This window comes from Polyodon spathula, chromosome 38 (assembly GCF_017654505.1).
Source record: "Polyodon spathula isolate WHYD16114869_AA chromosome 38, ASM1765450v1, whole genome shotgun sequence".
Lineage (NCBI taxonomy): Eukaryota > Metazoa > Chordata > Actinopteri > Acipenseriformes > Polyodontidae > Polyodon > Polyodon spathula.
Window position 1 is genome coordinate 3,889,037 of NC_054571.1, and position 27,352 is coordinate 3,916,388.

At 38.5% G+C, this 27,352-nt stretch overlaps 1 protein-coding gene across 1 annotated transcript; it reads right to left on the reverse strand.

The window, feature by feature from the left end:
- Nucleotides 1–334: 334 nt before the first annotated feature.
- On the reverse strand, nucleotides 335–27,352 carry LOC121304504 (adhesion G protein-coupled receptor E1-like). Its single transcript, XM_041235670.1, has 15 exons — nucleotides 25,793–27,352; nucleotides 25,271–25,420; nucleotides 23,046–23,191; nucleotides 19,580–19,633; nucleotides 17,465–17,642; nucleotides 15,727–15,899; nucleotides 15,216–15,251; nucleotides 11,690–11,863; nucleotides 9,759–9,959; nucleotides 8,854–9,089; nucleotides 8,148–8,214; nucleotides 7,614–7,705; nucleotides 3,932–4,091; nucleotides 2,865–2,960; nucleotides 335–640 (listed from the first exon to the last, which is right to left on the reverse strand). Exons 1-15 carry the CDS (start codon nucleotides 25,968–25,970, stop codon nucleotides 560–562), a joined length of 2,022 nt encoding a protein of 673 aa, XP_041091604.1. The 5' UTR covers nucleotides 25,971–27,352; the 3' UTR covers nucleotides 335–559.

Below are 27,352 nucleotides of genomic sequence, written 5' to 3' on the forward strand. Positions count from 1 at the left end.
GAAAGAGAAGTGATGCCTTTTATTTCCCTCACCCCTGTGCATATTTTGTCTTTCATGTTGTATGTGGTGTGTTTCACGTTGTCTGTTTTATGTGGATATAGTGGTGCACAGAATATGAATTGGGTTATGTAGTGCAAGTGTTGTAATATGTATTTAGGCACAGGGATTGCACAATCACTTCACGTGCAGATAAAATGTGTATTAGTATGTGAGCACAGGGAGTGCACAAATTAGTTCATGTGCTGGGATGGAAGTGAATAATTACTTAGTAATTGAATCCTGGCACAACTCTGTATATGGGTACATGTTTCACTCACTCGGAGTTGTGTGTTCAGCAGTGGAGAACGAGAGAGAGAAGGAGAAAATAATTAAAAACTAAAAATATAAACAAATGCTACGCGTGCTGGAAGACCAGCACAACACCTGTTTGTATCTCATTCTCTTTGCCTATCAGAAATATAGAAAACCTAAGTTTATAACCTTTTAGCCAAAATGTAAATGTTGCATTTTAGAGGGGCAATTTCCCTCCTCATAGGCACCCATTCTTTAACAGTGATGTCTATTGACTTTCTTCATTCCATTGCACACGTACTCCTCTGCGCGCAGTGCCGCAGTTATTGCTCTCTGCTGTGGTTTCACTCTGAAAGAGACAAATAAAGATGAGTTACTGCAGATGATACAGTCAGAGACAATGGGCAGAATTTTCAAAAACCAGTGTCATTGTATCGAACTTGAGGTTTAGTAACAGAGCTTTAGTAGCAAGTTATTTCCAAACTAAATGTGTTAATTAGGACCATGCTGCATGATTTCTTTATTGTTAATAGCATTATAATTAAATTACACCAAATCACGCTTTTATTTACAACGAAGTGAAAACATAATACGTGTTTCTGCTGACTTTGTAAGAATTTGGGCGGCACAATATATGTTGCCTTCATTGTAAATAAAAACACGATTTGGTATAATTATACATTATATACAAACCAATGGAATACCATGTGTGTGTGTGTGTGTGTGTGTGTGTGTGTGTGTGTGTGTGTGTGTGTGCGTGCGTGCTTGCGTGTGTAGTTACTAGAGAGAGAGAGAATGGCGCTTGCCCCCGATTCTGTGGCGCATAAATGGAGCGAAGATGTAAAAAAAATAAATACTGCACTGAAATGGTATTCTGTCTTGCCCTGTTATAAAGAGCCTGCCCCATTATTAACATATTTGCTGAAGCAATTCTGATGACAGTGCAATGATGTCCCAGATAGAAGCCAGGTTTATTTAGTGGTGCAATCAGGAACTTTAACAAGTGAACACACTATAAAAAGCAAAGTAATCCTAAGTGACAACAGTGTGTGTTTGGACTGACTCAGAAAGAGGAAACCAAAGAAAGAAAAGTAAAGTAAAAGAATGGCTGGGATGAGTGAGGGGGATTTTTCTCTGGCGTACTCCATCACTAAATTACTGTAGTTCACATATTGTAGTTCACATTTAGAGGATGCCACAATGATAAATAATTTGCTTTATTTCTGTATTCATTTAAGATTGAGTAATTTAGTTTGGTATGTAAATATTCACAAGCCCACATTTCCAACATCCTTAAATTTACAATATGGGATGACTATAGAGCTACAACTACGTTACTACAAAAATAAATCCATAATAATAAAAAAAAAATCGAAAAAAAGTTCTTTTTTTTAAACTCCAAACTCTGTTTATTAGTACTGCAATAGCCTTATCTTTTCGCCTATTTTGCCCCACTGCCACTGTACTTCATGCATCCCTTCCTGCAGTTTCACTGGGCAGTGTGTTCCGGGCTTAAGGTTACAAATTGTTAAAACAAGTGAATAAATCTCATTCATAACCACAAGTATATAAAAGTCTAAATATTTTCATAACTACAAATATTGAATTATAGGTAGTCTCTGCATCATCGTAATCAGATGAGGTCTGCTAAAAACAAAAATCAAGGCGAGCGATATACTCTTTTGTTAATTAAAACTCTCCTTTTCCTCCTGATAAATTATGACAATTAACACGGATTTGCTTTTAAATTCCCACACAAACAAAAGAAATAGTCACAAGATATTAAGTTATTAACATTATTTTGTAAATCAACAATTTCAGAAATCACGTTGGCATGATTATTTAATAATGAGATAGGCATAACGACCGATTTCTTAATTAACACTGGAGTTGTCATTTACGACCTTTTGAATATCCTGCCCAACGGACCTTATAGAATTGGGGTATTACAGTGTGCTAATGTCCTAGAGAGGAGACACACACTTCCCAGAGAGAGTCTAACCACTGCACGGGAGAGCCAGGCTGGTTCACAAGAACAGCTTCACAGCTCACCTGTAGGGTTCAGAATCAGCAACACGATGCATCACAGCAGATTCAAAGCATGTTGGGAGTTCTGCTTTGATTACTATGGGAATAGCAGTGGATTCATTATGGATTCATTACGATGGATGTTTTATGTTATTAGAATTGTTATTGTGTATTAACTGTTATTGGTTATGACAGATGTTATTTTATGTTTATGTTGTTTTGAAAAACTTGAATATTTTCTGTGATCCTGATCATGTTTGTTGCCCTGAACAGATGAAACTGAAATGTCTGTAACACTTTTTGAAGATGCTCAAAGTTCTTGGGATGTTCTCACTCAGGTTCGTCCAGAGAGAATATATTCTCAGGCTACAGTTTAACTAACCAGCATGTTACAGTTTTTGGCTATGGTGTTGTCTGAAACCCATCACTATCTCTTACCAGCTTATAATGGTCTTTACACCATAGATATATGGAGAGATAGACTGAAAGAAACTGCATCGATATTTCAGTTTTGGGTGTTTGTGATGCCAGTATTTATGTCTCACCGTTAGGTTATCCATTGGAACTGCAGAAGATGTAAGTTTTGAGCTGTCTTTCTGTTTGTAGATGCGTCCAAACCATTTCCTATACTCCACTCTCACCTGGTGATAATGAAAAAGAATCAACGATGTGCCAGAGTGATGTTCAATCCCCAGGCTGGGGAACACGGGTTTCTGCAACGTTGACTGAAAAGATTGATATTGTTCTCTGTGGGGCCAGTATTACCAGTCACTCTGCAGAAACCCATTCAGCGTGGTTCCAAGATTGATATTGTTGACTGTGGGGCCAGTATTACCAGTGACTCTGCAGAAACCCATTCAGCGTGGTTCCTGTCTTGCCAGTCACCATTGCACAGACCATTTTTTGGGGATATAATGAAAAACAAGTTACACTCAGTAATTCTGTATTGGTCCTTAATAGATTTTTGGGGTAAAAAGGTATAGGATGGAATGAGTATCTATTCAGTTGGAGAAAAATTCCCCACAGATACCTCACTTCCAATGCATTTATTCCTCAGTCCCAGTAATAGTTGCACAGCAGTTTATAATGGTCATTGCAAACTTCAAGGACCAGTGGTCTAACTCAAGGATATCCCCGCAAAATACTGGGATCCGTTTCATAAAAGCGATTTGCGATGATTCACAATCATAAGCACTTGCCAAATAAAAAATTGTGTTTCATAAAACTTGTCGATTTTCACCAGAAACTTGAGACAGCCAGACAGCAGCCACAAGTAACAATTTTCATCGCTGATCCTATTAGAACATACAGTGGTCCTTATCTTTCTAGCTCGGATGTTCATCCTTTTCCTTTTCCTTTTCACTGTGTAATGACCTAATCAGTGACTGGGCTTTAAAGTGAATTAGTGAGTTACTGATTGTTTTGAGCGCAGATCGTTAAAGAGTGATCGCAAGCGACACACTTGCAAAGTGCTTTATGAAATGCAAGCAGCGACGACCTCAGCGTCCTCGCAACCTCACTGCAAGCACATCGCAATCGCAGGACTTTTATGAAACGGGCCCCTTGATAGTAGCATGGCAGCCTTAGGTAGATGCAGACAATGGCTTCTTACCTGCTGATTTAGTACACAGTGCACCAGGAAAATAAAGGGACCCTGCAGTGAGTTAATAATGACAAACACAAATCTGAAGAACTCCAATCCTTGAAAGAATCCCAGGATCCAGCTACAGCCCATGATGAAACAGTACGCAATGGCTTTGAAAGTCAGCAGTCTAAAGAAACATAAATCCACAGAATTAGGTCACATGGTCCAGTAGAATGCAGTTCTAGTGACAGTGACTGTCACACAGCTGAGTTGCAGGGGTATGGTGAGCAGATCGAGGCAGTGGAAATGGTGGACACCCACAACCTTTTACACGGGGTGTTGTACAAAACATACTGCAAACCACAATAGAATGTGGCACTCAGAAAACAGGAATCATTGGAGCAGCAAAACAAAACAATTCACAGTAGGGTACCTCCGTCTGACAAGCCTACTATTTCATGTATTATGCTGCGATCATGTATTCTGCTCTTTCCACTGTATTTAATGCACTATTTCATGTATTATGCTGCTATCATATATTCTGCACTTTCCACTGTATTTAATGCACTATTTCATGTATTATGCTGCTGTCCTGTATTCTGCTCTTTCCACTGTATTTAATGCACTATTTCATGTATTATGCTGCTATCATGTATTCTGCACTTTCCACTGTATTAGATGTATTATGACTTATTTTTTACTGTATATCATGTATTATGCATTTATCTGTAGTTAAAGTATTATGGATTTTCTTGTTGTTACTGCATCCTGTAAAGCGCTTTGTGATGGTGGTCCACTATTAAAAGCGCTATATAAAATAAAGATTGATTGAGTGTAAGAACATAAGAAAATTTACAAATGAGAGGAAGCCATTCGGCCCATCTTGCTCGTTTGGTTGTTAGTAGCTTATTGATCCCAGAATCTCATCAAGCAGCTTCTTGAAGGATCCCAGGGTGTCAGCTTCAACAACATTACTGGGTAGTTGATTCCAGACCCTCACAATTCTCTGTGTAAAAAAGTGCCTCCTATTTTCTGTTCCGAATGCCCCTTTGTCTAATCTCCATTTGTGACCCCTGGTCCTTGTTTCTTTTTTCAGGTCAAAAAAGTCCCTTGGGTCAACATTGTCAATACCTTTTAGAATTTTGAATGCTTGAATTAGGTCGCTGCGTAGTCTTCTTTGTTTAAGACTGAACAGATTAAATTCTTTTAGCCTGTCTGCATATGACATGCCTTTTAAGCCCGGAATAATTCTGGTCGCTCTTCTTTGCACTCTTTCTAGAGCAGCAATATCTTTTTTATAGCGAGGTGACCAGAACTGAACACAATATTCAAGATGAGGTCTTACTAGTGCATTGTACAGTTTTAACATTACTTCCCTTGATTTAAATTCAACACTTTTCACAATGTATCCGAGAATCTTGTTAGCCTTTTTTATAGCTTCCCCACATTGCCTAGATGAAGACATTTCTGAGTCAACAAAAACTCCTAGGTCTTTTTCATAGATTCCTTCTCCAATTTCAGTATCTCCCATATGATATTTATAATGTACATTTTTATTTCCTGCGTGCAGTACCTTACACTTTTCTCTAATAAATGTCATTTGCCATGTGTCTGCCCAGTTTTGAATCTTGTCTAGATCATTTTGAATGACCTTTGCTGCTGCAACAGTGTTTGCCACTCCTCCTATTTTTGTGTCATCTGCAAATTTAACAAGTTTGCTTGCTATACCAGAATCTAAATCATTAATGTAGATTAGGAATAGCAGAGGACCTAATACTAATCCCTGTGGTACACCACTGGTTACCACACTCCATTCTGAGTTTTTTCCTCTAATCAGTACTTTCTGTTTTCTACATGTTAACCACTCCCTAATCCATGTACATGTGTTTCCTTGAATCCCAACTGCGTTCAGTTTGAGAATTAATCTTTTGCGCGGGACTTTGTCAAAAGCTTTCTGGAAATCTAAATAAACCATGTCATATGTTTTGTAATTATCCATTATCGATGTTGCATCCTCAAAAAAATCAAGCAAGTTAGTTAGACACGATGTAATTGTTTTGCGCCTCTAGTACTACATTTTTGAAGAGCAACCATCCTTTTTCTGTGGGTGTTTTCTCTATTTTACTCCAATCTACTTCTGTTAGTCTCTGTTTCATACCTTCATAGTTTGCTTTTCTAAAATTGTAAACCTTAGCTTTAGTCTTTACTTTTGGGGTTTTAAAAAACACTTCAAATGAGACCATGTTGTGGTCTGAGTTTGCCAGTGGTTCTCTGACCTCTGTTTTGGTTATTCTGTCTTCGTTATTTGAAAAGACTAAATCAAGGCATGCCTCCCCTCTAGTCGGTGCCTTGACAAATTGTATTAGGAAGCAGTCATTTGTCAATTCACCCATTTGAATTTCATCCTTCATGCTACCCACTGGGTTTTCCCATTTTATATGGGGGAAGTTGAAATCGCCCATTAGTATGGCTTCTCCTTTGCTACACGCATTTCTAATGTCATTGTATAACAGATTATTTTGCTCACCGTCTGAATCTGGCGGTCTATAGCATGCTCCTATTATTATGCCCTTTGAATTTTTGTCCGTTATTCTGACCCATATTGAGTCGGCTTTATTTTCTTTGTCCTGGTTTAACCCCTGGGCTTCAAGACTGTTTCTTATGTATTGCGCTACCCCTCCTCCTCTTCTGTCCTGCCTGTCTTTCCTATACAGTGTATACCCACAAATATTATATTCGTCCCCATCACTCTTAGACAACCAAGTTTCAGTAACACCTATCACATCATAGTTACTTGTTAGTGCAGTAGCTTCAAGTTAAGTGTAAGGGGTAATATGTCTAAGGCAGAAAAAAAATGAGATTTTAGTGAACTAACCACCTTCTGAAAAAAAGAAAAGCCGATTGCCACCTGGAACAATGGAGAAAAATGTAGAACTTTTGCCTGCTGTTTGATGGTGAGTGTTCTCTGCATTTTATTAATATGCTTTGCCCATTGTTTTATATGTGTGTGTTATGTGTGCAGTTTATAAATTGCTTGGCTTGTTTTTTTAATAGTTGCTGAGAATACACTGTGATGCCAGAACATTTACGAATAAACTTTTTGGGGATTTATTAACTGCTGATTGCTTTGCAAATGCACTTTTTTCGACTTTAGAAATGTATTGCACATTGTTACCTTAAGATATTAATATGCATTTGTAGTTTTGATATTCATTCATATTTTCTTTTATATTGTGTATTGTTCTCATTCTGTATGGCTTTCTGTGCATGTAACTTTGTCAATAGTTAAGAGACATTTGTGACATCCTTTGACTCATACATTTTACTTTTCTTAATGAACCAGTGGTGGCCCTGTATTACATAACATTACATTAGTAGCAGGCCTCTCCCAGCTCTCTGTAGCTTTGTACTGCTCAGTCCTATCCTAGGTTACCCTGGGGTGGGGTGGTAAACCATTCTTCATTTACAGTTTTCAACCACCACCCCCACAATGCAGAAGATCATTAACATTAATTAGAAGATGATTCATACAATGCTTATTCCCTGTTTGTGTATACTTTTGTATTTGTCTTTCAGTCTTGACATTTGTATCTCTAATTTCTTGTACATTAAGGTTTTTGTCTATATGAAAAATAAATGGTTCAATATAGATGATGTATCAGAGAACAGAATTCAGCAGCACACTTCAGAACTAGACAGAGATACTCACCTGGTGTCTTTCACTTTGGACACGTCTGTGTTGAGGGCACACATTTTCGATCTCAAAGTCCAGAGAATTGCAGTGAAGAGAATGGTGTTTACCTGCGGGGCAAAGGTGCATACAGTTTAATTCTCTGCAACACCAGTTCATTTTACAAAACTAGAACAAGCAATTATAGTAACAGAATTCAAGGGGTCTATTCAGTTGGTATAAACAATGGCAGGTGTTCTGTGAAGACCAGCATTGTTTAAATATTGAATAAGGATACGTGGAGTCTTGAGAGAGGCTTTCATTCAACACTGGATAGGCATGATGGTGCACAGGGGCAGGACTCAGGGATGGGCACTCATGTTCGTCTTGGCTCAAGTTTTTCTTGGCTCAGGTTTCTTGTTTACTTTTTCAGTGTGAAATAGTGGAGTCGGCCGACCATACTGTACGCCACAGGATTACAGAGAGTGCATCATAATCTGTGGGTATGTGGAGGCTGTCCTTCACACTTGAGGTTGTGCATACATCATGATCACGGCACGGATATCTACTTACAGCAATTGTGAAACAAACAGGACCAAGAAAACTCCAGACAAATCCTTTGTCATGACTCAGCCAGCAACTGAGGAGCACAATAACAGTCATGATTAACCTACACTGCTTTCCTTATAAACGTTTGTCTTTGCACTTTTACTTCGGGTTTCCTATGATTATACTATACATTTACTACAGTTTACCCTGGTTTGTTAATGTGCTCTGCCATGCTTTCACTGTGCTTTATTACACTGCTGTGCTTTTACTGTTTGAAGCTTTTACATGTGTTAGTTGCTAACAACAGGAACTGGGGCACAGTTTATAGAAGAAAATACAAGCATACTACAAACACAAAACAATTATGTCAAAGAATAAAAAGCTATGACATTTGCGGCTGGCTTCACAGACCCTGATTAGCACTCATCTTGGACGACCTGCTGTATTGTTATTTTAGGTCAGCTAGTCCACAATCAGTACTAATCTGGGTCTGTGTAACCAGTCGTTAGAGTGGCTGCTAGCTTGTAAGTTAAACACACCACTTCTCTGTATAGTCTCTGTATATTCACACACATTTTGAACAATGCTAAACACGTTTGTAAACGTTAAGAGCAAACTAAGAGAGTTGTGAGAATCGTATGCTAATGATGGGGTTTAGACAATGTAATGTTTGGTTATTACATTATCACACAGCACCTGTTAAAGATAAAGAGGCTGAATGAATACTCACAATGTGTTGGTCCCATACCCCTCTGGAAAGACTCCAGCAGACACAGCCACGATGAGAGCAGGAGAGCCGTACCCAGCCAGCAGCAGGTACCTCCTTCGCAGCCCCTGCCTGCTGCTGTACTTCACCACCTTCAGGTTTCTCACCAGCAGGTAGAGTTGCACTCCCTCCAGGCACATCCAGGCAAAACTGGCAATGAAGAGGTAGTGCAGGAGCCCAGCTATGACAGCACACAAGACCTGAGAAAGGACCGGCAGGGGGGCAGGTCAGCTGTGGTTTAAGAGATATACAGTGTCTCGCGTGATGATACCATAGACTGCAGAAAGGCAGGAGTGACTAGCTTCAGTGTGGGACAAACACATGTGGTGAGACACGTTGGTTGATAGAAGTGAACGCATCTAGAAAAAGTCTGTCATTTTAAAACAAAACTGAGAATGTTATGGGCTGTTTCATTACAAAATAAACCATTTTAGGGGATCAGCTTGATTGGCCTTCTCCGGGCCTTCTCCAGTGTCTTCTTTTATCACAGTGAGGTGAACCGAGCGAGACACAGTATTCTAGCATGGTCTAGCTAAAACTGCCTAGGCTTGGATTCTGTTATTTTGACCATGTAACTTAACATTCTGTTTGCCTTTTTGTTCCCTGTTCCTTCAAGATTTTGTCATGCATTACAAGTTATTCATCGTAGATGCTGATGTACTGTAATAGCAGACACTCAAGCAGGAAAACACCACATCAGCTTTATGTGGAAAAGTAAACTAACCTTTAACCTGGCATAGCTACAAACTATACAGTCAAAGTGTGTGCTTTCTAAAGTCTTCTATTGTTCTGTTCGCCGTTTGTTTTGTAATCTGAAAACCCCTCTGTCTCGACACACCCACAACCCTGCAGTTCAGGCAGTGACTCGCCTTCTTTTCTGTTCTGGACACCCCAACTAGAAACAGGAAGTGAGCCAGGAAGAGACAGACACTCAGGTGCAGGTGAATGGTGGTGTTGGCTTTCTGGATCGAACAGCAGAATACAAATGTAAAGATAGCCAGGCTGAGGCAGACCAGGGATGCGATCACTGCAATGTGGTTGATCACTGTCAAGGCAACATTTTCTTGCATCTGAAAAAAAGACAATGACATTTTCATCAACATTTTGGAGTTTCTAAGAATGACCACTTGGACGGCTTAAGGATATTCATGGTTTAATGACTGCAGTTTTTCATCGTTTAATGACTGCAGTTTGGTAAAGTAAAAATGTTGCTCTCACGCAATGGCTGCAAATTCATATGAATTCACAAACCATGGCTCAGCTTGTGGCAGGAGCCACACACAGCGTTGCAGGAAATGCATCACCTGCTCATTCACAATTCTGAATAGCAGAGCCTGGCCAGGCAATGTCTTTTCTTTTTTATTATTAGCTCCTTTTTTGTTTGTCTTACATAGTTATTCATGTCTCTTATTTTTAGAGCTTCTCAGGGCATCTATATGTTTCCATTCAATTGGTTTGTTTTACCTGTGTTTTTTTTTATTACCCTTTTACTGGGGGTTTTACGGTAATGAATTGTTTTGCTCCTTCTTTCCCTCCACTAGTCACCTGATGGGGGGAAGGCCTTGAGTTCCTGTTTCCTGTTTTTAGGGAGGGGAAGAGAAGGAAGGTTTGGAGGGTGTGGTTGTTGCTCACCTTTGTTTGTTAGGGGTTTTTTTTGTATTACTATACTTTTGTTTATTTAGCAAAATATAGTTTTTGTTTTTCTCTTGTCAACTATCCTGCCAGCACAGGCTGCATTTTCTTGACCACCAGTTTTTCCCTGCATACCTTTTTTTGTTTGGGGTTCTGTTTGTTTTTGCCAGTTGTTTTTTTTTTTTTTTTTTGTTGAAAGGATTTCCAACAACTGCATTGCAGATTCACAGAACCAGTGCTGGATCAAGAGCAGCCAGGGTGAGATCTTTCTCAATTGTTTATCTATTGGATTACAGTTTCTTTTTCTGAATGGCCATTCGTGTGATTTATTTGGGATGTTTGCATGAGGATTTTTTTTTGGGGACATTACTTGTTTTTATGGTGATTGTATATATATATATTGCCTTTTATTGTTTTGTTTGTTCGGGACTGTTACTGTGCTTTCTTTATTTTTTACTACTGGTGATATTTATTGCCTTCCAAAACTTTGCTATTGGATGTTATTCAGACAACTTGTGTCCATTTCCTCAGCAGCAATAAATGTATTTTTTGGTAGCCTCTGTTTGGCCCCCTTTTCAGAATGATTTTCGCTGTGGCAATTCACTGCTATTATTAGTCAACTTTGTTACAAGCTTGCACTGTCAGGATTGTTTCATGGAATATTTTTGAGGACTGTTTTTAAAAACATTGGCTTAAGTTAAATAGTGGTTTAAAAACTCAGAAATCTTAAACTCAGAAAGCTTAATTTCAATTTCATGAAATTCAAACTAAAAAAACATTCTTTAAAAAGTCATGATTAGGATGTAATGGCTTCTCTTTTACATGGAATTTTCTCTTTTACATTTTTTTAGTTAATTAAAAGCTAGTCTTTGAAATATGGAACAATGTGTCTCAACTATCAGTTAATTACTGATAAAACCTGATGTTTTTGTATCAAGCTGATTTTAATTACTACAAGGAAGTACACGCTTGGTTACTATTGGCTTTCAAGGTTGTGCAGTTGCTGTGAAAATGATTTTGTGTAAGGTAGCTGGCTACAGACACCAGAATACAGATTACATTTTGCTGCTGCTTGCGATAATGAATGGGTTTCTTCTTCTAAACAAGTACCTGTTGGAATATTAATATTTGTCCAAGAACTACTGTTTCATGTGTGTGATGACAATACCTGTGATTCATCTAGTGCCATTAATACAGCGAAGCTGGAGAGGTGGTCACAGCTGCACACAGTGTGTGTTTGGTTGGAGTGTAATTCTCTGCAGCCTTCTGTGGACCAGGAGCTTTCCTTCCCTTCGTATTTCCAGTAGACACATATCACCTCTTCCTCTTTGGTTTTGCTTAACTAGAAAAGAACATTGCAAAACTGTTAAACCACAAAGTGTACATTATTAACCCCCTGTGTCTACAAGGGCTTCCATGATTACAAATATTTGTAAACTAAAGTGTACAATTTACACAAAGAACCAACTCATTTACATTCAGAAATTGTGTGATTAACCTCTGAGGAAATAAAACTGTGCTCTCCATCTAATAAGCAATACAGAATGCTCTAAAAAAAACTGTTGAAGTGACAACAAAGCAAATTAATATAGTGCCAAATTAACTTAGTGGTTGTTGTCTGAGTTTAGCTCAAACTAGATTCAGATGCCATTTCTATTGCTTTTTTAACATTTCATTTATTAATGTATGGTGTTTGCAAGGCCCATGCCGATCAGCGAGTACAGACGAGTACTTATAACGAGTATTTTCCTGAGTTCAATGAATACAGAAAGTTGATGAAATCAGTTAATGGTTTCAGTACTGCCTATGCTGACAGTGAATCTCCAATCTAGAGGCAGATAGCCAATCCAGGGGAGAAGGAGGAGGGGCCATGGGCTACTGCTTTCTTCCACTGTGCATTTTGTTAAAAAGCACAGCAATAGTAAAGTAGCCCTCCTGTAAGAGGACACTGCTTTATCTTAACAAAGGTAAGGGGTTTCTTGTGCTTTTAAACAGGGTACTTTTTCTTGCAGGGCCTCACTCAGATGGAACAAGCTTTAAGCATAAAGGGCCAAATATTCAAAACGCCTTGAGTGTGTCGCAAGGGAAGCTGCAGAGATTTTTTTCGTGAAAAAGTAGCGGTTCTGAGAGAGATTCAAATAGATGCTGCATTGGAAAAAAATGCGTTTGAGTTGTTCTCTGTGCTTTTCCCACGAATCTGGAAGAGGTGTCATGAATAATCCCGCAAGTTCACCACCACAAGCTAAACTAAAAAGTTACCATTTGCTCGCAAATCACAATGTTGCATGGAAATCAATTAAGACTGGTTACAGTCCTCTTAGTTATTTTGCAGGAAGTATTTCAGGACAATCTTTCTAGTTAAAGAGGGAACATGGCTTTTAGAAAGCTATATTTGCACATGCTAGCAGAACAACAAAAGAGGAAATAACATGCGGGCAGAATGTATAGACAACGTATTGACTTGTCTACTGAGGAAGTCCTTAGTCGATTTATGCTTTGATTAAACATGATGACATTTTGATTTATTTCCAACTCAAACATTTAACTTATTTGTGGTTTATTTTAAATAATACTAATTACCAATGCTTAATTTGTAAAGAAAGAGGTGTCAGGGAGCAAGCAATGACAATAATACCGTTCTTAAGAAGCGCACATTCAAAATCATAGCAAGTTTATTTGAAAGAGTATTGTACGTACCAGTGTTAGATTTTATACTCATGTACTCTACATCATATATGCAAAGCAGTAGTATGTGCAAAAAAGTAAATTAACCCTTAGCAGTCCATTTATTCAGCACCTGTCAGGCGCATCAGGTCCAATTTATTTTCACGCACGCTGTTTATTTTACACATGCTGTTTAAAAGTAATTATATTCAAAGTAAAACGGGTTTAAAAGGCACTGCATATCAACAGGACACTCAGTACTGCATCTCCAGCCCCATCCTTCCCCTTGTTTGATGTATTTATCACATACCTCTTCAGAGTCGTGCAAACCTATAAATCATCTCCTGATCACTCGTTTTATCACCAAACTGCTGAACAATCATTATTTTATTACTCTAATATCTCAAAAAGCTCTGCAAATGTCTGTCATATTCTTTGAGCGCTGGATGTGACCCGTAGGGCAGAAGGGGCAGTGCCACCCGCTCTTTGGTGGTGGGGGACAGACGGACAACAACTATGTATTTTGCTCATCCACTTTTTTTGCTCTGTATATGCACTATTATTCTATGTTTTGTTATGGTTTGGTATTTAAACGGTTTAAAATGATATAAAGTGGAAAGGCATTTGGATGACTCCAGAAGGCCGACAAACACACGCACCCTACACACACATTGGTTTGACCCATGGTCCGCGCTGTAAAGTCTAGCTATATCTAACGTTATCAGCACTGTGAATGCAACAGAACCCGCAGTTTGTGGAGATTGCAATAAATAAATACTGTACATAAATTAATCTATTAACTGATTTATTAACTTATACATTTCTAATTAGGCTAGATAGTTAGCTTGGTTTATTTTTATTTTAAATGAAAAAAGGCGAGAGATCCAGACCGTTGTTATTGTTTTCCTATTTGTTTGAATAGGGGTAGTGAAGGGTAAAGTTCCTGTGTGGGGGTTGGGGTACATGCTGGCATGAACGTGCTTAATTTCAACAACATCCCCAAATAACATGTTGTTCCTGTTATTAAGCAGTAGTGTAATCGGAAGCAGTGGTATTTAAAAATAACAGAAGACAGTTTTCACTTTAGTGAAGTAGGCTACAATATTTGTTTTCATTAAAAACTTGCTGTTTATTGAAATTAATGTTCCACTTTCATATTGAAGCTTGTTGTGTAATACACACTCAATCAAACCAAGTAGTGTAGGAATTTCCAACAACAGAGTCGCAGTCCTTCTTTCAGAGTGTCATCTTTATGGCACGTAAATGGTAACAGTGGACTGTCTCTGTTTAGCGCATGCAAGAACTTGTAGAATGGATAAAACTGTGTTGAGAATTGTAGGAAAATGCATTTGAGAGCAAAATATTTAATGACATTGTTAACTTTCATAGCTGAAGAGGTGCTGGGGCTATGCCTCGTCAAGCCCAAATAATGCGTCTTAATTTTGCAAAAAGTTGCGATGGTTCTATACCTGGAGAGAGTTGCGGTTGGTTTCCTGTGTTAATTCATGTTAATTTATTCATTCCGCAGCGCTGTGATAATCGCAGTTTCACCGCAACTTTTTTAGATTTCACTCACTTGCGATTTTACGCAAAACATTCGCAAAGCAAGTAGAGCTGCGGGAAAGCTGTCTGTACATTGTAAAGGTTACAGGTTTCGATATATTGAACTTTAACCCTTTACGGCCCTATGTGGGGCCAGGTCCGACATTACAATTTTCCCTTCCCAGTCCGATGTCGGACAGGGTCGCATTATTGAGGAGTTTGGTGATAAAATGAGTGATCAGGAGAGTATTTATCAGTATACATGTCTATAAAGAGGTACGTGAAAAATACAGTGAACAAAGGGTGAGGCTTGGCTGGAGATACAGTACCAAGTGTCCTTTTAAGTGATTCAATGCCTTTTAAACCTGTTTTAATCTGAAAAAATATATATTTTAAACAGCGTATGTGAAAATAAATTGCAAGCGCTGAATAAATGGACTGCAAAGGGTTAATCCTGTTTTACAAAAAAAAAAAAGCCATTAGCTTACCATTATTTTTTCTTTTTTGAGTTGTCTCTTCACCTCCTGTATATAAAAAAAATACATCAAAGAACAACTGAAACTCCCCAAATAACTAATAAGTAATAACATCTCTGAACACACAAGAACCTCCCCATCACAATAACCCAATGGAATCCTCAAATAACTGGTAAATACACAATAATAGATCTATCTTGCAGATTTGCATTCTGCTCTCATCAAGTGATCTCATCACACTTCACACTGTGTACAATAAGCACAACCTCCATCCAAATAAACAACTAGTCAATTCAATAATAATACATTTCAGACAATAAAGAATTAAGCATTACATAGAACTTCAAAACTATCATCTTTGTTACAAAGACAGAAAAAATACAAACTCTGTTGGAGAAATTCCAGAAACATTCAAAATGATTTCAAACACCATAAGTAGTCATGTAAAAAACAATTAAAATGAAGCTACTTAATCTTATTATTTTAAACCTTGGTTAGCTTTCATTAAGCGCTGTCCACCTACCTCATTGTGATGGAAGGTTAAATGCACTGGCTCTGAAAGTTTGTGGTGATTTTTGCCTATAGTAACCGTAACCACTTGTGAGTTTAACTTGAGAGATGGTTGATTCTTGTAAAAACTCCCATCCAAGACAGACTCCATCCCAGTGTATGAGACAAACCCAACTGTTATCTGACCTGTGGACACAAGCAGGATCGGGTTTTCTGATGTTAAGGTTACACCCCCATTCATCTGAATGGAATGTTTAAAATGTATGCAGCAATGACACCCCCCCCCCCCCCCCCACCCCCCCCCCCCCACAATTAGTCTGTATACAGAAGTCAGAGTATCATGACTAGTGGTACCACTCACCATGGCGACTTGCTTTACTGTGTATATAAATGACATACAGACAGACAGGTTCCTCTGTTAAAATTCTGACACCCTCAGTAACTTGTGCCAGCCAGTGTAAGTAAGCAAGTGTCATATATATGGACGTTAGACAGACTTATTTTACACCACTTGCACAGTCCTATCTTTGGTGAGATACAAACCTTGACAAAGTAAATGCAGAACTAACAGAGAAATTAAATTGCTAGAGGTATATTATTATACATTACCTTTCTTTTTCTCTCCCATAACTTTTCCCAACTTAATGTCCAGTGTGTTTTTATTGGCTTGTAACTGTTCCTTTGATGCATTGTGTTTGACTGGTATAATCAGCAACTCCATATCTTGAAGGAAAAGGCAATTTGAAGTAAGGGAATGGTAAGTGGGTTTCCTACAAAGTAAGTTGTTTTGAACACATTGTACATGAAAATAACATCAAGTTCATATCTGCTTGGTGGGTGTGGCTGGAGCATCCTTTCCATGCCATTGCCATAATCCAATATATATAGTTTCCAAAACGTGAATGCATTTGTATGGTTGGATACTGACCCAGCATTTTCCACACTGTACATACCACACCTCTGGAAAGTTTAATTGAATGTCGCCAAATAGCACAGAGATTCCACAGGCATGCATTTTTGATTAAATCCCCACTAAATAAGCTGCTATATTCTGGTCACAATATTAAGAACTAAAAATGTATGAATGAGAGGAGACCATTAGGCCCATCTAAACTCACAGTAGCTGGTGGATCCCAGAGCATTGTCAAGATAGGTCTTCAAGTGTTTCTGCCTCAACTACATGACTAGGCAACCCATTCTATACCCTCCCCACTCTGTGTGAAGAACTGTCTCCGTTCCTCTGTCCTAGAGTCTAGCTCCACTTAATTTCCAACTGTGTCCTCTGTTCCTGGTTTATGTACTGTGCTTAATTGTTTCAGGTTAAGTACGTCATTCCCTTTCAAGATTTTAAAACTTCACTCCCCCTAACTCTTCTTTATTCTAGGCTAATAGATTCAGCTCTTCATAGCTCAGTCCTTTAGCCCTGGAATTAGTCTGGTTGCTCTTCTTTGGACTCCAGGACAACAATGTCCCTTTGATCCTGCAATGACCAGAATTGGACACAATATTCTAAGTGTGGTCTCACCGGTGCATTACACAACCTCATCATAACCTCCTTGGATTGATAAGCTACAGTCGTGTCTATATACTCAAGCATGCTGTTTGCCTTGTTGATTGCTTCCCTGCACTGTGTGGTTGCTGACAGAGATGAGTCTATTACAACACCAAGGTCTTTCTCTTGCTGTGCCTGTTCCAGTTCTATCGCTCCATGTTCTAGTTCTATTGATAATGGTTAAAGGACTCCTCCTTACCTAGATTGGCTGAGCGCACATTTTTCCTTAACAGAATGTCTGAAGGCTCAGTCAACTGCAGCACTGCCCTCTCTACGGTGTCCAGGTATGATTCAGCTGCAACAGACTTCTCTTCCATGTTCAGGTTATTCCACAAGGAAGTGTCGTTCAGAGCAGAGCTTAAAACACCAGCCACTTGCTGAAAGAAAAGGATAAATGGAAGTCCATTAATCACTCAAGGGGCCGTCCAAAGTTACCTTCTTTTTCTGAAAACATACAAACTGCACACTGGGAGGAGGGTGGCTTGTGGGCTGTGTACAGTATTTGATAATGACAACACTTTTATGAAGATTGGAATATATCGACTCCTTCCTGCAATGCTCAGCTACAATATGTCACACTTGTCAGAGTTATGATATTCTTACATTTGATTGAGAAAAAGGATCCTGATACTGGCACAAAGTTTCTTCACACAACACACTGTCTGTGGAGCAACATCTCAGTCGTGAGCTCAAGTTAATTTTCACGGTGTATGTGTTTACATTTTTTCTCATCAATTTCCTTTTTGATTAAATGTGTTTCTTAAAACTACTATCAAATGTTTGACATTGAAAAGGCTGTGAGTTAGCACTGAAATGTAACAGTGTATATCAGCGTGATTAGTCACTTTTTTCAATGGCGGATTTCAAAAGGGTGCTTCTTTTTTTCGTTGTGCTTTGTTTCCCCATTATGTAAATACATGCACAATTCATTAAAATCTGTTTGAGATATCGTAGAAACAGCATTCAAAGGAATCTTTCATACAGTACCATACAAAAACATAAATACAGCACCAGACTGGAAGATTGTGCCTGTCAAGCAGTACATGCAAAACTGGACTAGAAAAACTATTTTCTGCAATTTCTTTTGAGTTTTTGTCTCTCTTGTACTAGATGAATACAACCACACTTGACAAACTTTATAAATGGAATACACACAGAGATGTTATAGGGCTTGCCCGGTATGAAGGTAATAATATACAACTGACTTTAAAATGATGTGAGTGGCATCTCTCGGTGGAGAGAATCCTATGAAGAATATTTGAAGCCAAGTACAGTAGTCTCCGCCTTAGAGAACACCTTTCGGGAAGCAAGCAAATTGTTCTCTTAGCCGAAGTGTTCTTTAAGACGGAGTTGACCACCAGAATCAATAACTAAATACATATTTATTACTTGTCATGACGCACATGCATCAACTTATGAAATGAACAGATAAGTAAGAGAAAAGAAATAGGCAATTGTAATAAACAATATTACACTTGTAAATAGTATTAATAAACTATAATAATAAAGTAACAGACAAACTAATGTTAATAAGCTAACTTAATTAACAAAGCACCTCTACACACATTAAAAAAATGCAGCAGCATCGCTAGATTAATTATGAATACCTGTACAGGAACAATATTCAAGATATGCACAAAATGTTGATGCAACTCACCAGAACAGAAAACATGAAATTGCTTGGTGACTTGTGTCTGATTCAGGTTTTTTTCAGGAGTTCGAACAATTTCCAACTTTTTGTAGCAAGAAAAACAGCGGTGTGTTTCGTTGTTTGCTTACATGACATTTTGTAGTGATAAGGTGCACTCGTGGAAATCAGAATACAAAATGAGGCAATGATATGACGCTGGTTCTGGAAAGATTGAATAATCCAATCACATTGCCTCAAGACATTCTCACGAAGACAAGTCAGTTTTGAAAATATTGAATAAATAATTTGAATTTAAGTTTGATGATTATGAGTTGTCAGGTTACAGAACAGTACTGTATCAGTTGTGAATAAAACGCTATCGGTGTCTGTAACAGGACGAGGAGCCCTATACATGCATTTGTTTATTTATTTTTAGAACAGGGTCTCCCCCTCCGCCCCTGTGCAGTTTATTATTTTGTATTTGTTTTGTTGTATTGTTGTTATTATTATGATTTATTTATTGTATTTAAATATGACGGCATAGCTGTGTTTTGTTAATATTTTGTTTCTGGCAGAGGTGAGATTAGGCAGCTCGTCCTCTGCCAGTGTGTAATAAAAAAACCCATGCAGAAGGTGGCCATCTCCCGAATTGATTAATTTGTTTCTAAATTGGGAGACGGTCACCTGCATATAAACCTGCAGCATTCTCAGCTCATAGTGGGTGTACTGAGGAGAGTACTGGAGTGCGAGAGGAGGGAGAAACAAAACAAAAATAGGAACAGTGACAGCAATTTGTCTTTCTGTTTGTGTTTTCTATTTAAAACTTTGCTCTGTGAGCAGTGTCTTTTTCTTTAAATATTTATTTTATTTTCATTATTTAAAAATAAAATGGCGCAAGCACCATTGCACCATACCTGCAGTGTCTGTTTTTGGTTCCTTTTGCCTGACGTCACCACCCGGCTACCCTGTCACAGTGCCAAAAAGGTGTTATTTTAAGCAAAATTCCTGTTCCTTTAGCTGGCGAATTTACAATGGGAAAAGTCTGTTTCACAACAAGGGTGTTCTCTTAGGTGAAGTGTTCTCTTAGGAGGTGTTCTTATAAGCAGAGGAATACTGTACCCCCTGCTTTCTGTGCACTGGCAGTGATCAACGGAGGTATGGAAACAAAGTGTTTGTTTGTGTTACACAGAAAAATAATAACTAGCCATGGAGGACATAACATAAAATGTACGAAAGAGAGGAGATTATTCGGCATATCTGGTTCCTAGTAGATGATTGATCTCAACAGGAAAGCCATTGGCTTGTCAGAGTGATGCATACAACATGGGAGTGAGGCAAGAGCATTGAGCCTGTAACGATCACTCTGCACAACTGAGAAGCAGTTGTACTGTCCTCCCTAAGGAGATACTACTGGCCTAATATCTATAACTAAGTCAGCAAGAGTGATAGACAGCAAAAGACGTCGGAGGTGTCAATTTCATGAACAGACGATTTATTGTTGTAAACTATAATGTAATAAATGAAATATAATAAAAACTTATTGCAGAGAACAGTTAGTGGAAGGTACAGGTGAGTAAGAAAGTAGTGAATTAAACAAACATCCAAACAAACTAACTCTAAAGCGAAATAAATGGTGTCCGGTGGGCCTCCAATAAACCCACACACACACAAACACCACACCAACACAAAACCAACACACTGACAGGCAAGAGAGACAAAAGGTGAATGAATAAGTATATGGGGAAAACAATTACAAAGACAGTCTTGATGGCAATGGATGATAAATGAAATTTAGGCCTAACAAGTCCAGTGAAGCAATGCACATGAAATCCAAAGTAGAACAAAACCAAAACTACAGGAACCAAAGTATCAAAGTACTGACCTGCAGCTGATATCCTGATATAATGTTGGCTGAATTGAAGTTAGTGATGAAACAAAACCAGGCAGAGGAACTGGTTAGGTTACTCGATGTTCCTGTCTGTAAAAAAACAAAACAAAGAAAAGCACATATTACCATTTATCTAAATAGCAATGGAATGGAAACATTCCATCTCCCAGTATACAAGACCAGTAGATGATTAATTTACAATGATTAGCTCTGAAGGTAAGGCTAAGGAAATGGTACATGACATGGTACGTTTGCGACATGTTGTGCTACAGTTTACAGCACCAGTAACAATGTCAGCACCTTGGGTGAAAGAAATGAGCCTCCAAGCAGCTTTTAAATCTCTTAATCCCTACTTAATATACACCTCTCTGAATACAGCACCGCTACTTAATATACACCTCTCTGAATACAGCAGCCCTACTTAATATACACCTCTCTGAATACAGCACCGCTACTTAATATACACCTCTCTGAATACAGCAGCCCTACTTAATATACACCTCTCTGAATACAGCAGCCCTACTTAATATACACCTCTCTGAATACAGCAGTCCTACTTAATATACACCTCTCTGAATACAGCATCCCTACTTAATATACACCTCTCTGAATACAGCACCCCTACTTAATATACACCTCTCTGAATACAGCACCCCTACTTAATATACAACTCTCTGGAGCAGTGTAGATGTTTTTAACAAACTGATCACCTACATTAATGTTGCAGGTTTTCCCATCTTGGATTTTTGTTAAATCTGAAAATACAAAACAGCAAGAGAATAAGTTACCGTGTAACAGGAACTAACACAAAATATATTTAGTGGAAAGCAAGGCTACATTTTGATCTTCGACTGTTTGGAACACCTTACCAAATGAAGGTTCCAACCTCCGATAGTACTGATTTGCATAATTTACTAGTGACCGTCACCGTAGCTACTAGTTTATATTTGATTGAAAATCGTATTTTACAAATGAAATAAAACATTCATGTGCAGTTTAAAAATACGTTCTATCATGTTTTATGATTTAAATAAAATGTGAGGCTGGCAGGGATGGGGTTACATCTATCCCTGCCAGCAATCACAGGTGTGGCCATTCCCTAGTGGGGAAGTGGCACAGGTGTCCATAGGAAGGAGAAAACTCTTTGGAAACAGACCACCTCCTAGGGTAGGATCACTGGTGTGTGTGTGTGTGTGTGTGTGTGTGTGTGTGTGCGTGCGTGCGTGCGTGCGTGCGTGCGTGCGTGCGCGCGGTTAAGCCCAGCCTAAAAGTCATTGTATTAACCTTTTATTTTGGCCCTTGTGCCTGTTTTTTTGTTCCTGTTTTTGTGTTTGTTTGTTTATTAAACGTGCACTCTAGTTCTTAAACTGCAGCTTCCTGTCTCTGAGTCTCTTTCCTGCCGGTAACAGCTTGGGCTGGGACGCTACTATTTCACAGTAATAGATTTTGTAATGCGTCTTGTTTTTGCTAACTTCTTTACAAAAGAAAAAGAACAGCGTTTAATGCTTACCAATTCATACAAGTTCTAAATTGCAATTAGAAAAATCTCAGCTGTGGAACAGTTTCCCATTCCAAACACAGACCGGATGTTACTGTAACCCCCAGTTGGGATCTTCAGATACAGCTCTTGCTAATTTTTTTTAATCCCAAAAAGTAGGGTTGCAACCTTTATAAAATAATGATTAATAAATATGTACACTTTATTGCTTGCAACTTTTTTTTTCTCCCAAACAAAACCTAGCTCAACAAAATACTTCAGATTATAGATTAACACGATTTCTCTGGTTTTTTTCTGTCTTTCTGAAACCCATGCTCTGTTCTGTGACCTTTCACCTTTTTTTAAAGGTACAGTGCTCAGTTTTTTAAATTAAAATGATTAGTGTTAGCGTATATATTTTATTTCATACTTATTCTACCATAACACCTCTCTTACAACGACTTGTACACTAGGTATTCATTACATATTTTATTGAAGCAATACAACTGCTAAGAAACGGCAGCAGCACCATGCAGAGATGTACGTATAACAATTTGGCATTTTAATACAACAACTTTTGTTTGTGATAGGCATTATACAAATCAAAAGATCAAAATTACATGTGAGTGACATGCAATGTGTGATTTATAGTATTCATAAATTCTCAAACGGTTTCTGTTAACAGAGAAAAAAAAAAAAAAAAAAAAATCTGACAGTGCGTGAATGTCTCCTGACAAACCTTCAAGGTTTAGAACTACCTTAGGATTCCTGGCTAGTGAACGAACCTCACACCGTGTTTGATTGAGTGTCCATTCCAATCCAGTGTTAGGAAATAATCCAGGATTACAGGAGCAGGTGTAGCTGCCGACAGTGTTGGTACATTGTGCATTCGGACCACAGAGCCAGGGGTTTTGGGCGCACTCATCAAAGTCTGCATGAAAACACATTTGAAATTTCAGTTCGTATCTGCTTTGCATTTCCATTCCCATTACTCTCATTGTGCAGTCAGTTTTCTAGAGGTGAAAGCCTAGTGTACCTCTGTATTACCTAGTATCCATATACTGCACAACAGTGGTTAAAAAATTGTGTAAAATATTAACATTTCGTGCAGTATTACTATTAGCTTCATCTTCACAGTGAGGTTTGTTTCTGTGGTAATTAAGAACATAAGAAAGTTTACAAACGAGAGGAGGCCATTCGGCCCATCTTGCTCGTTTTGGTTGTTAGTAGTTTATTGATCCCAGAATCTTATCAAGAAGCTTCTTGAAGGATCCCAGGGTGTCTGCTTCAACAACATTACTGGGGAGTTGATTCCAGACCCTCACAGTTCTCTGTGTAAAAAAGTGCCTCCTATTTTCTGTTCTGAATGCCCCTTTGTCTAATCTCCCTTGGGTCAACACTGTCAATACCTTTTAGAATTTTGAATGCTTGAATTAGGTCGCCACGTAGTCTTCTTTGTTCAAGACTACGTGGCCACCTAATTCAAGCATTCCTAAATAAGAACTGGATGACATGTGGGGCATGTTGTCAGTATCTTCCTTTGTAAAAACTTGTGAAAAGTAATCATTTAATATATTTGCTATTTTTTTTTTTGGGGGTCTACGATTTTGCCATTTGTATCTCTTAAACATTTAATCTCCTCTTTGAATGTTCTCTTGCTGTTGTAATATTGGAAAAACATTTTGGAATTGGTTTTAGCTCCCTTAGCAATGTTCATTTCTATTTCTCTCTTGGCCTTTCTAACTTCCTTTTTGACTTGCATTTGCAGTTCTGTGTACTTTCTTTTTGGTCCTTTTTTAATGCTCTGTAAAGTGCCTTTTTTCGCTGAATATTTTTTTTTAATTGATCTATTAAACCATTTTGGCAATTTAGTTTTACATTTAGATTTGTCTACTTTAGGGATGTAATTGTTTTGCGCCTCTAGTACTACATTTTTGAAGAACAACCATCCTTCTTCTGTGGGTGTTTTCTCTATTTTACTCCAATCTACTTCTGTTAGTCTCTGTTTCATACCTTCATAGTTTGCTTTTCTAAAATTGTAAACCTTAGGTTTAGTCATTACTTTTGGGGTTTTAAAAAACACTTCAAATGAGACCATGTTGTGGTCTGAGTTTGCCAGTGGTTCTTTGACCTCTGTTTTAGTTATTCTGTCTTCGTTATTTGAAAAGACTAAATCAAGGCATGCCTCCCCTCTAGTCGGTGCCTTGACAAATTGTGTTAGGAAGCAGTCATTTGTCATTTCCACCATTTCAATTTCATCCTTCGTGCTACCCATCGGGTTTTCCTATTTTATATGGGGGAAGTTGAAATCCCCCATTAGCATGGCTTCTCCTTTGCTACACGCATTTCTAATGTCATTGTATAACTCCTGGTGGAGGGTTACCTCTCCCTTGTGCCAAGTAGTCCAAAGGGGAGCAGTTTCCAACCGGACGCCTCCAACTGCGAAGGCTGAGGAGTCAGCGGACCCTGGTCGGGCCGATGGACGTCCCTGCATATCAACATGCTGGAGCTGCAGGCAGTGTTCCTTGCCCTCCAGCACTTCCTACCCATGGTGCGGAACAGACATGTGCTGATTCACACAGACAATACATCCGTGGTGGTGTATGTCAACCACCAGGGTGGCCTTCGGTCCCTGGGGTTGCATCACCTAGCCTTTTTGCACGAAAGGCTTTTCAAATTGGAAAAAGACAACTGAAAAATTTTCATGCAGCTCTGGCTTCATCTCATTCTTTTTGCATGCTAGACAGTCTTTTTATAACTGCTGATTCTGAGATTTTACAATTCCACATATGATCTCCTCATGTCTTGTTCTTTCTACTGTTAAATCGTAGAACAGGGATGATTTAACAATTGTACTCTTTCTGGCTAGAGAATTAGTCTGCTCTCTGTGCCCCCAGGACCCTGGGTATCTCTTGCAGGGTTATGTAGTTTTTTTATGTCTCAATCCTAAAATTCTAGGTGATGCTAAACGTTTGGCCAGAGCTGTAAGTATAATGATCTAGCCCATTACCTGCACAGCTGCTTTGTCCGTCCATGAAGATCTCCTGCCCAGAACTGGACCTGAAGCCTGTTTTGCAGGAGCAGCTGTAGTTTCCAATTGTGTTTCGACACCAAGCATTCTGACCACAGAGGGTGCGCTTCTCTTTACACTCATCTATTTCTACAGAAAAATTAGAGGAAGAAAACATTCTTTTTTCAGAGCCCCGTGAAGTGAGTTCTCATCACTTTAGCATTTTCATATTTACCAATGATAAGAGATCTCGTCAAAGCATGACATTGCTAGAAACAGTAGTCGTGTGAAATGAACACATATAAAGATGTGGAGAAACGCATCCTCTTTTTTAGTTCACTAGGGGTAGAGAAGGTGCAGATTCACACTCACACACATTCAAAACACACATGCCTTTGTTTGATTTGATTTTTCAGTCTGCTTTTTCAAAAACTTTTGTTTTTTTTTATGTCTCAATCTTAAAATTCTAGGTGATGCAAAACTTTTGGCCATAGCTGTAAGTATAATGATCTAGCCCATTACCTGCACAGCTGCTTTGTCCGTCCATGAAGATCTCCTGCCCAGAACTGGACCTGAAGCCTGTCTTGCAGGAGCAGCTGTAGCTTCCAATTGTGTTTAGACACCAAGCATTCTGACCACAGAGGGTGCGGTTCTCTTTACACTCATTTATTTCTACAGAAAAATTAGAGGAAAAAAACATTCTTTTTTCAGAGCCCCGTGAAGTGAATTCTCATCACTTTAGCATTTTCATATTTGAGATCTTGTCAAAGCGTGACATTGCTAGAAACATTAGTCGTGTAAAAGTTAACACAGATGTGGAGGCACACATCCTCTTTTAGTTCACAAGGGGTAGAGATGGTGCAGATTCACACATACACACACATTCAAAACACACATGTCTTTTGATTGATTTGATTTTTCAGTCTGCTTTTGAAAAATACCATGGCAAAGTATAACCCTTGTAAAATGTTTTACATTTGTAAGGTCTTATCATTAAGGAACAGGGAGAGCATTTTTGTTTCTGGACCCCATATACAGATCTTGATTTAGCTTCCATATATGCTTCATGTTCTCATCAGCTTGAGGAGGGGGTTTCGGGCCGGACAAACAGGTTCCGAATCTGGCACAAATCAACCCCTAAATAATAATAATAATAATAATAACTTGTTGGTAATTTTGATTCCATATTCCAGTACTCTTATCATTACAGAATGTCCCTATTTCTGTAAAATTGGGTTTCCCTGTTGATTTGAACCCTGGCCAGCACAGACAGTAGACACTCCCAGGGTATTGAAGCAGACAGAATAATTAGGACACACAGGAATGGGACCAGCACACGCATCTCTATCTGCAAATACAAAAGAATTAAAATATCCGTTCTGAAATACAAAAACACACACCGACCCTTACAGCTAGGGACACAATTGTTGCATCTCCTATAATTTTTAGGAATGAGACATAATTAAAAAAAAAAAAAAAAAAAAAAAAAAGCAAGCATTTAGATATTTTATTTAACATCATGTAATCAAGGAAACTATAAAATGATATTGCAAATGTCAATTTTTTGTTACTTAGATGAAAAACTACAAAGCGGAGTGTAATTCAGTATGGTAACGTCACATTATTCAGCAGGTTAAACACGTTCCTTCTATAGGGGGTGCTAAACGTTTGGCCATAGCTGTACATGCACCACACAGATGATTTCTGTGAAAGTCATGTCACTGGCTATCTCGCTGGGGAAAGGCTGAATAAAATTACATGTCATCAGGGAAAGTCTCATGATCGATTTTTGGTTATTGTCTTTATATATTTCCAACTGTAAAAGTTATTTACAGTTATAACCAATTCTCATATTCTACCAGTACTACAAATAATTACAGACCCCCACTTCGGCATAGTATCACTAACTCGCTTACAGTCCAATAATAGGTGCTGGCTGGACCGCCTGTGTGATAATAATGCTCAGTCTAGTTGCTCTGTCTAAGATACTGGTTTTCAGTAATATTCTGTAACAGGATGGCGTGTATGGTGACGTCAGACCCAGAAGAAACACTCAGTACTGCAGGTGAAATGTGAATTGCG

Coding starts and splice junctions, on each gene's coding strand:
- LOC121304504 (XM_041235670.1), bottom strand. CDS start 25,970: ATGTTTTTTTCCTCTAATTTTTCTGTAGAAATAAATGAGTGTAAAGAG. Junction 9,960..11,689: donor TGGCACTAGATGAATCACAG/GTATTGTCATCA, acceptor TCTTTTTTTCAG/ATGCAAGAAAATGTTGCCTT. Junction 2,961..3,931: donor ACTGTGTACTAAATCAGCAG/GTAAGAAGCCAT, acceptor CATTATCACCAG/GTGAGAGTGGAGTATAGGAA.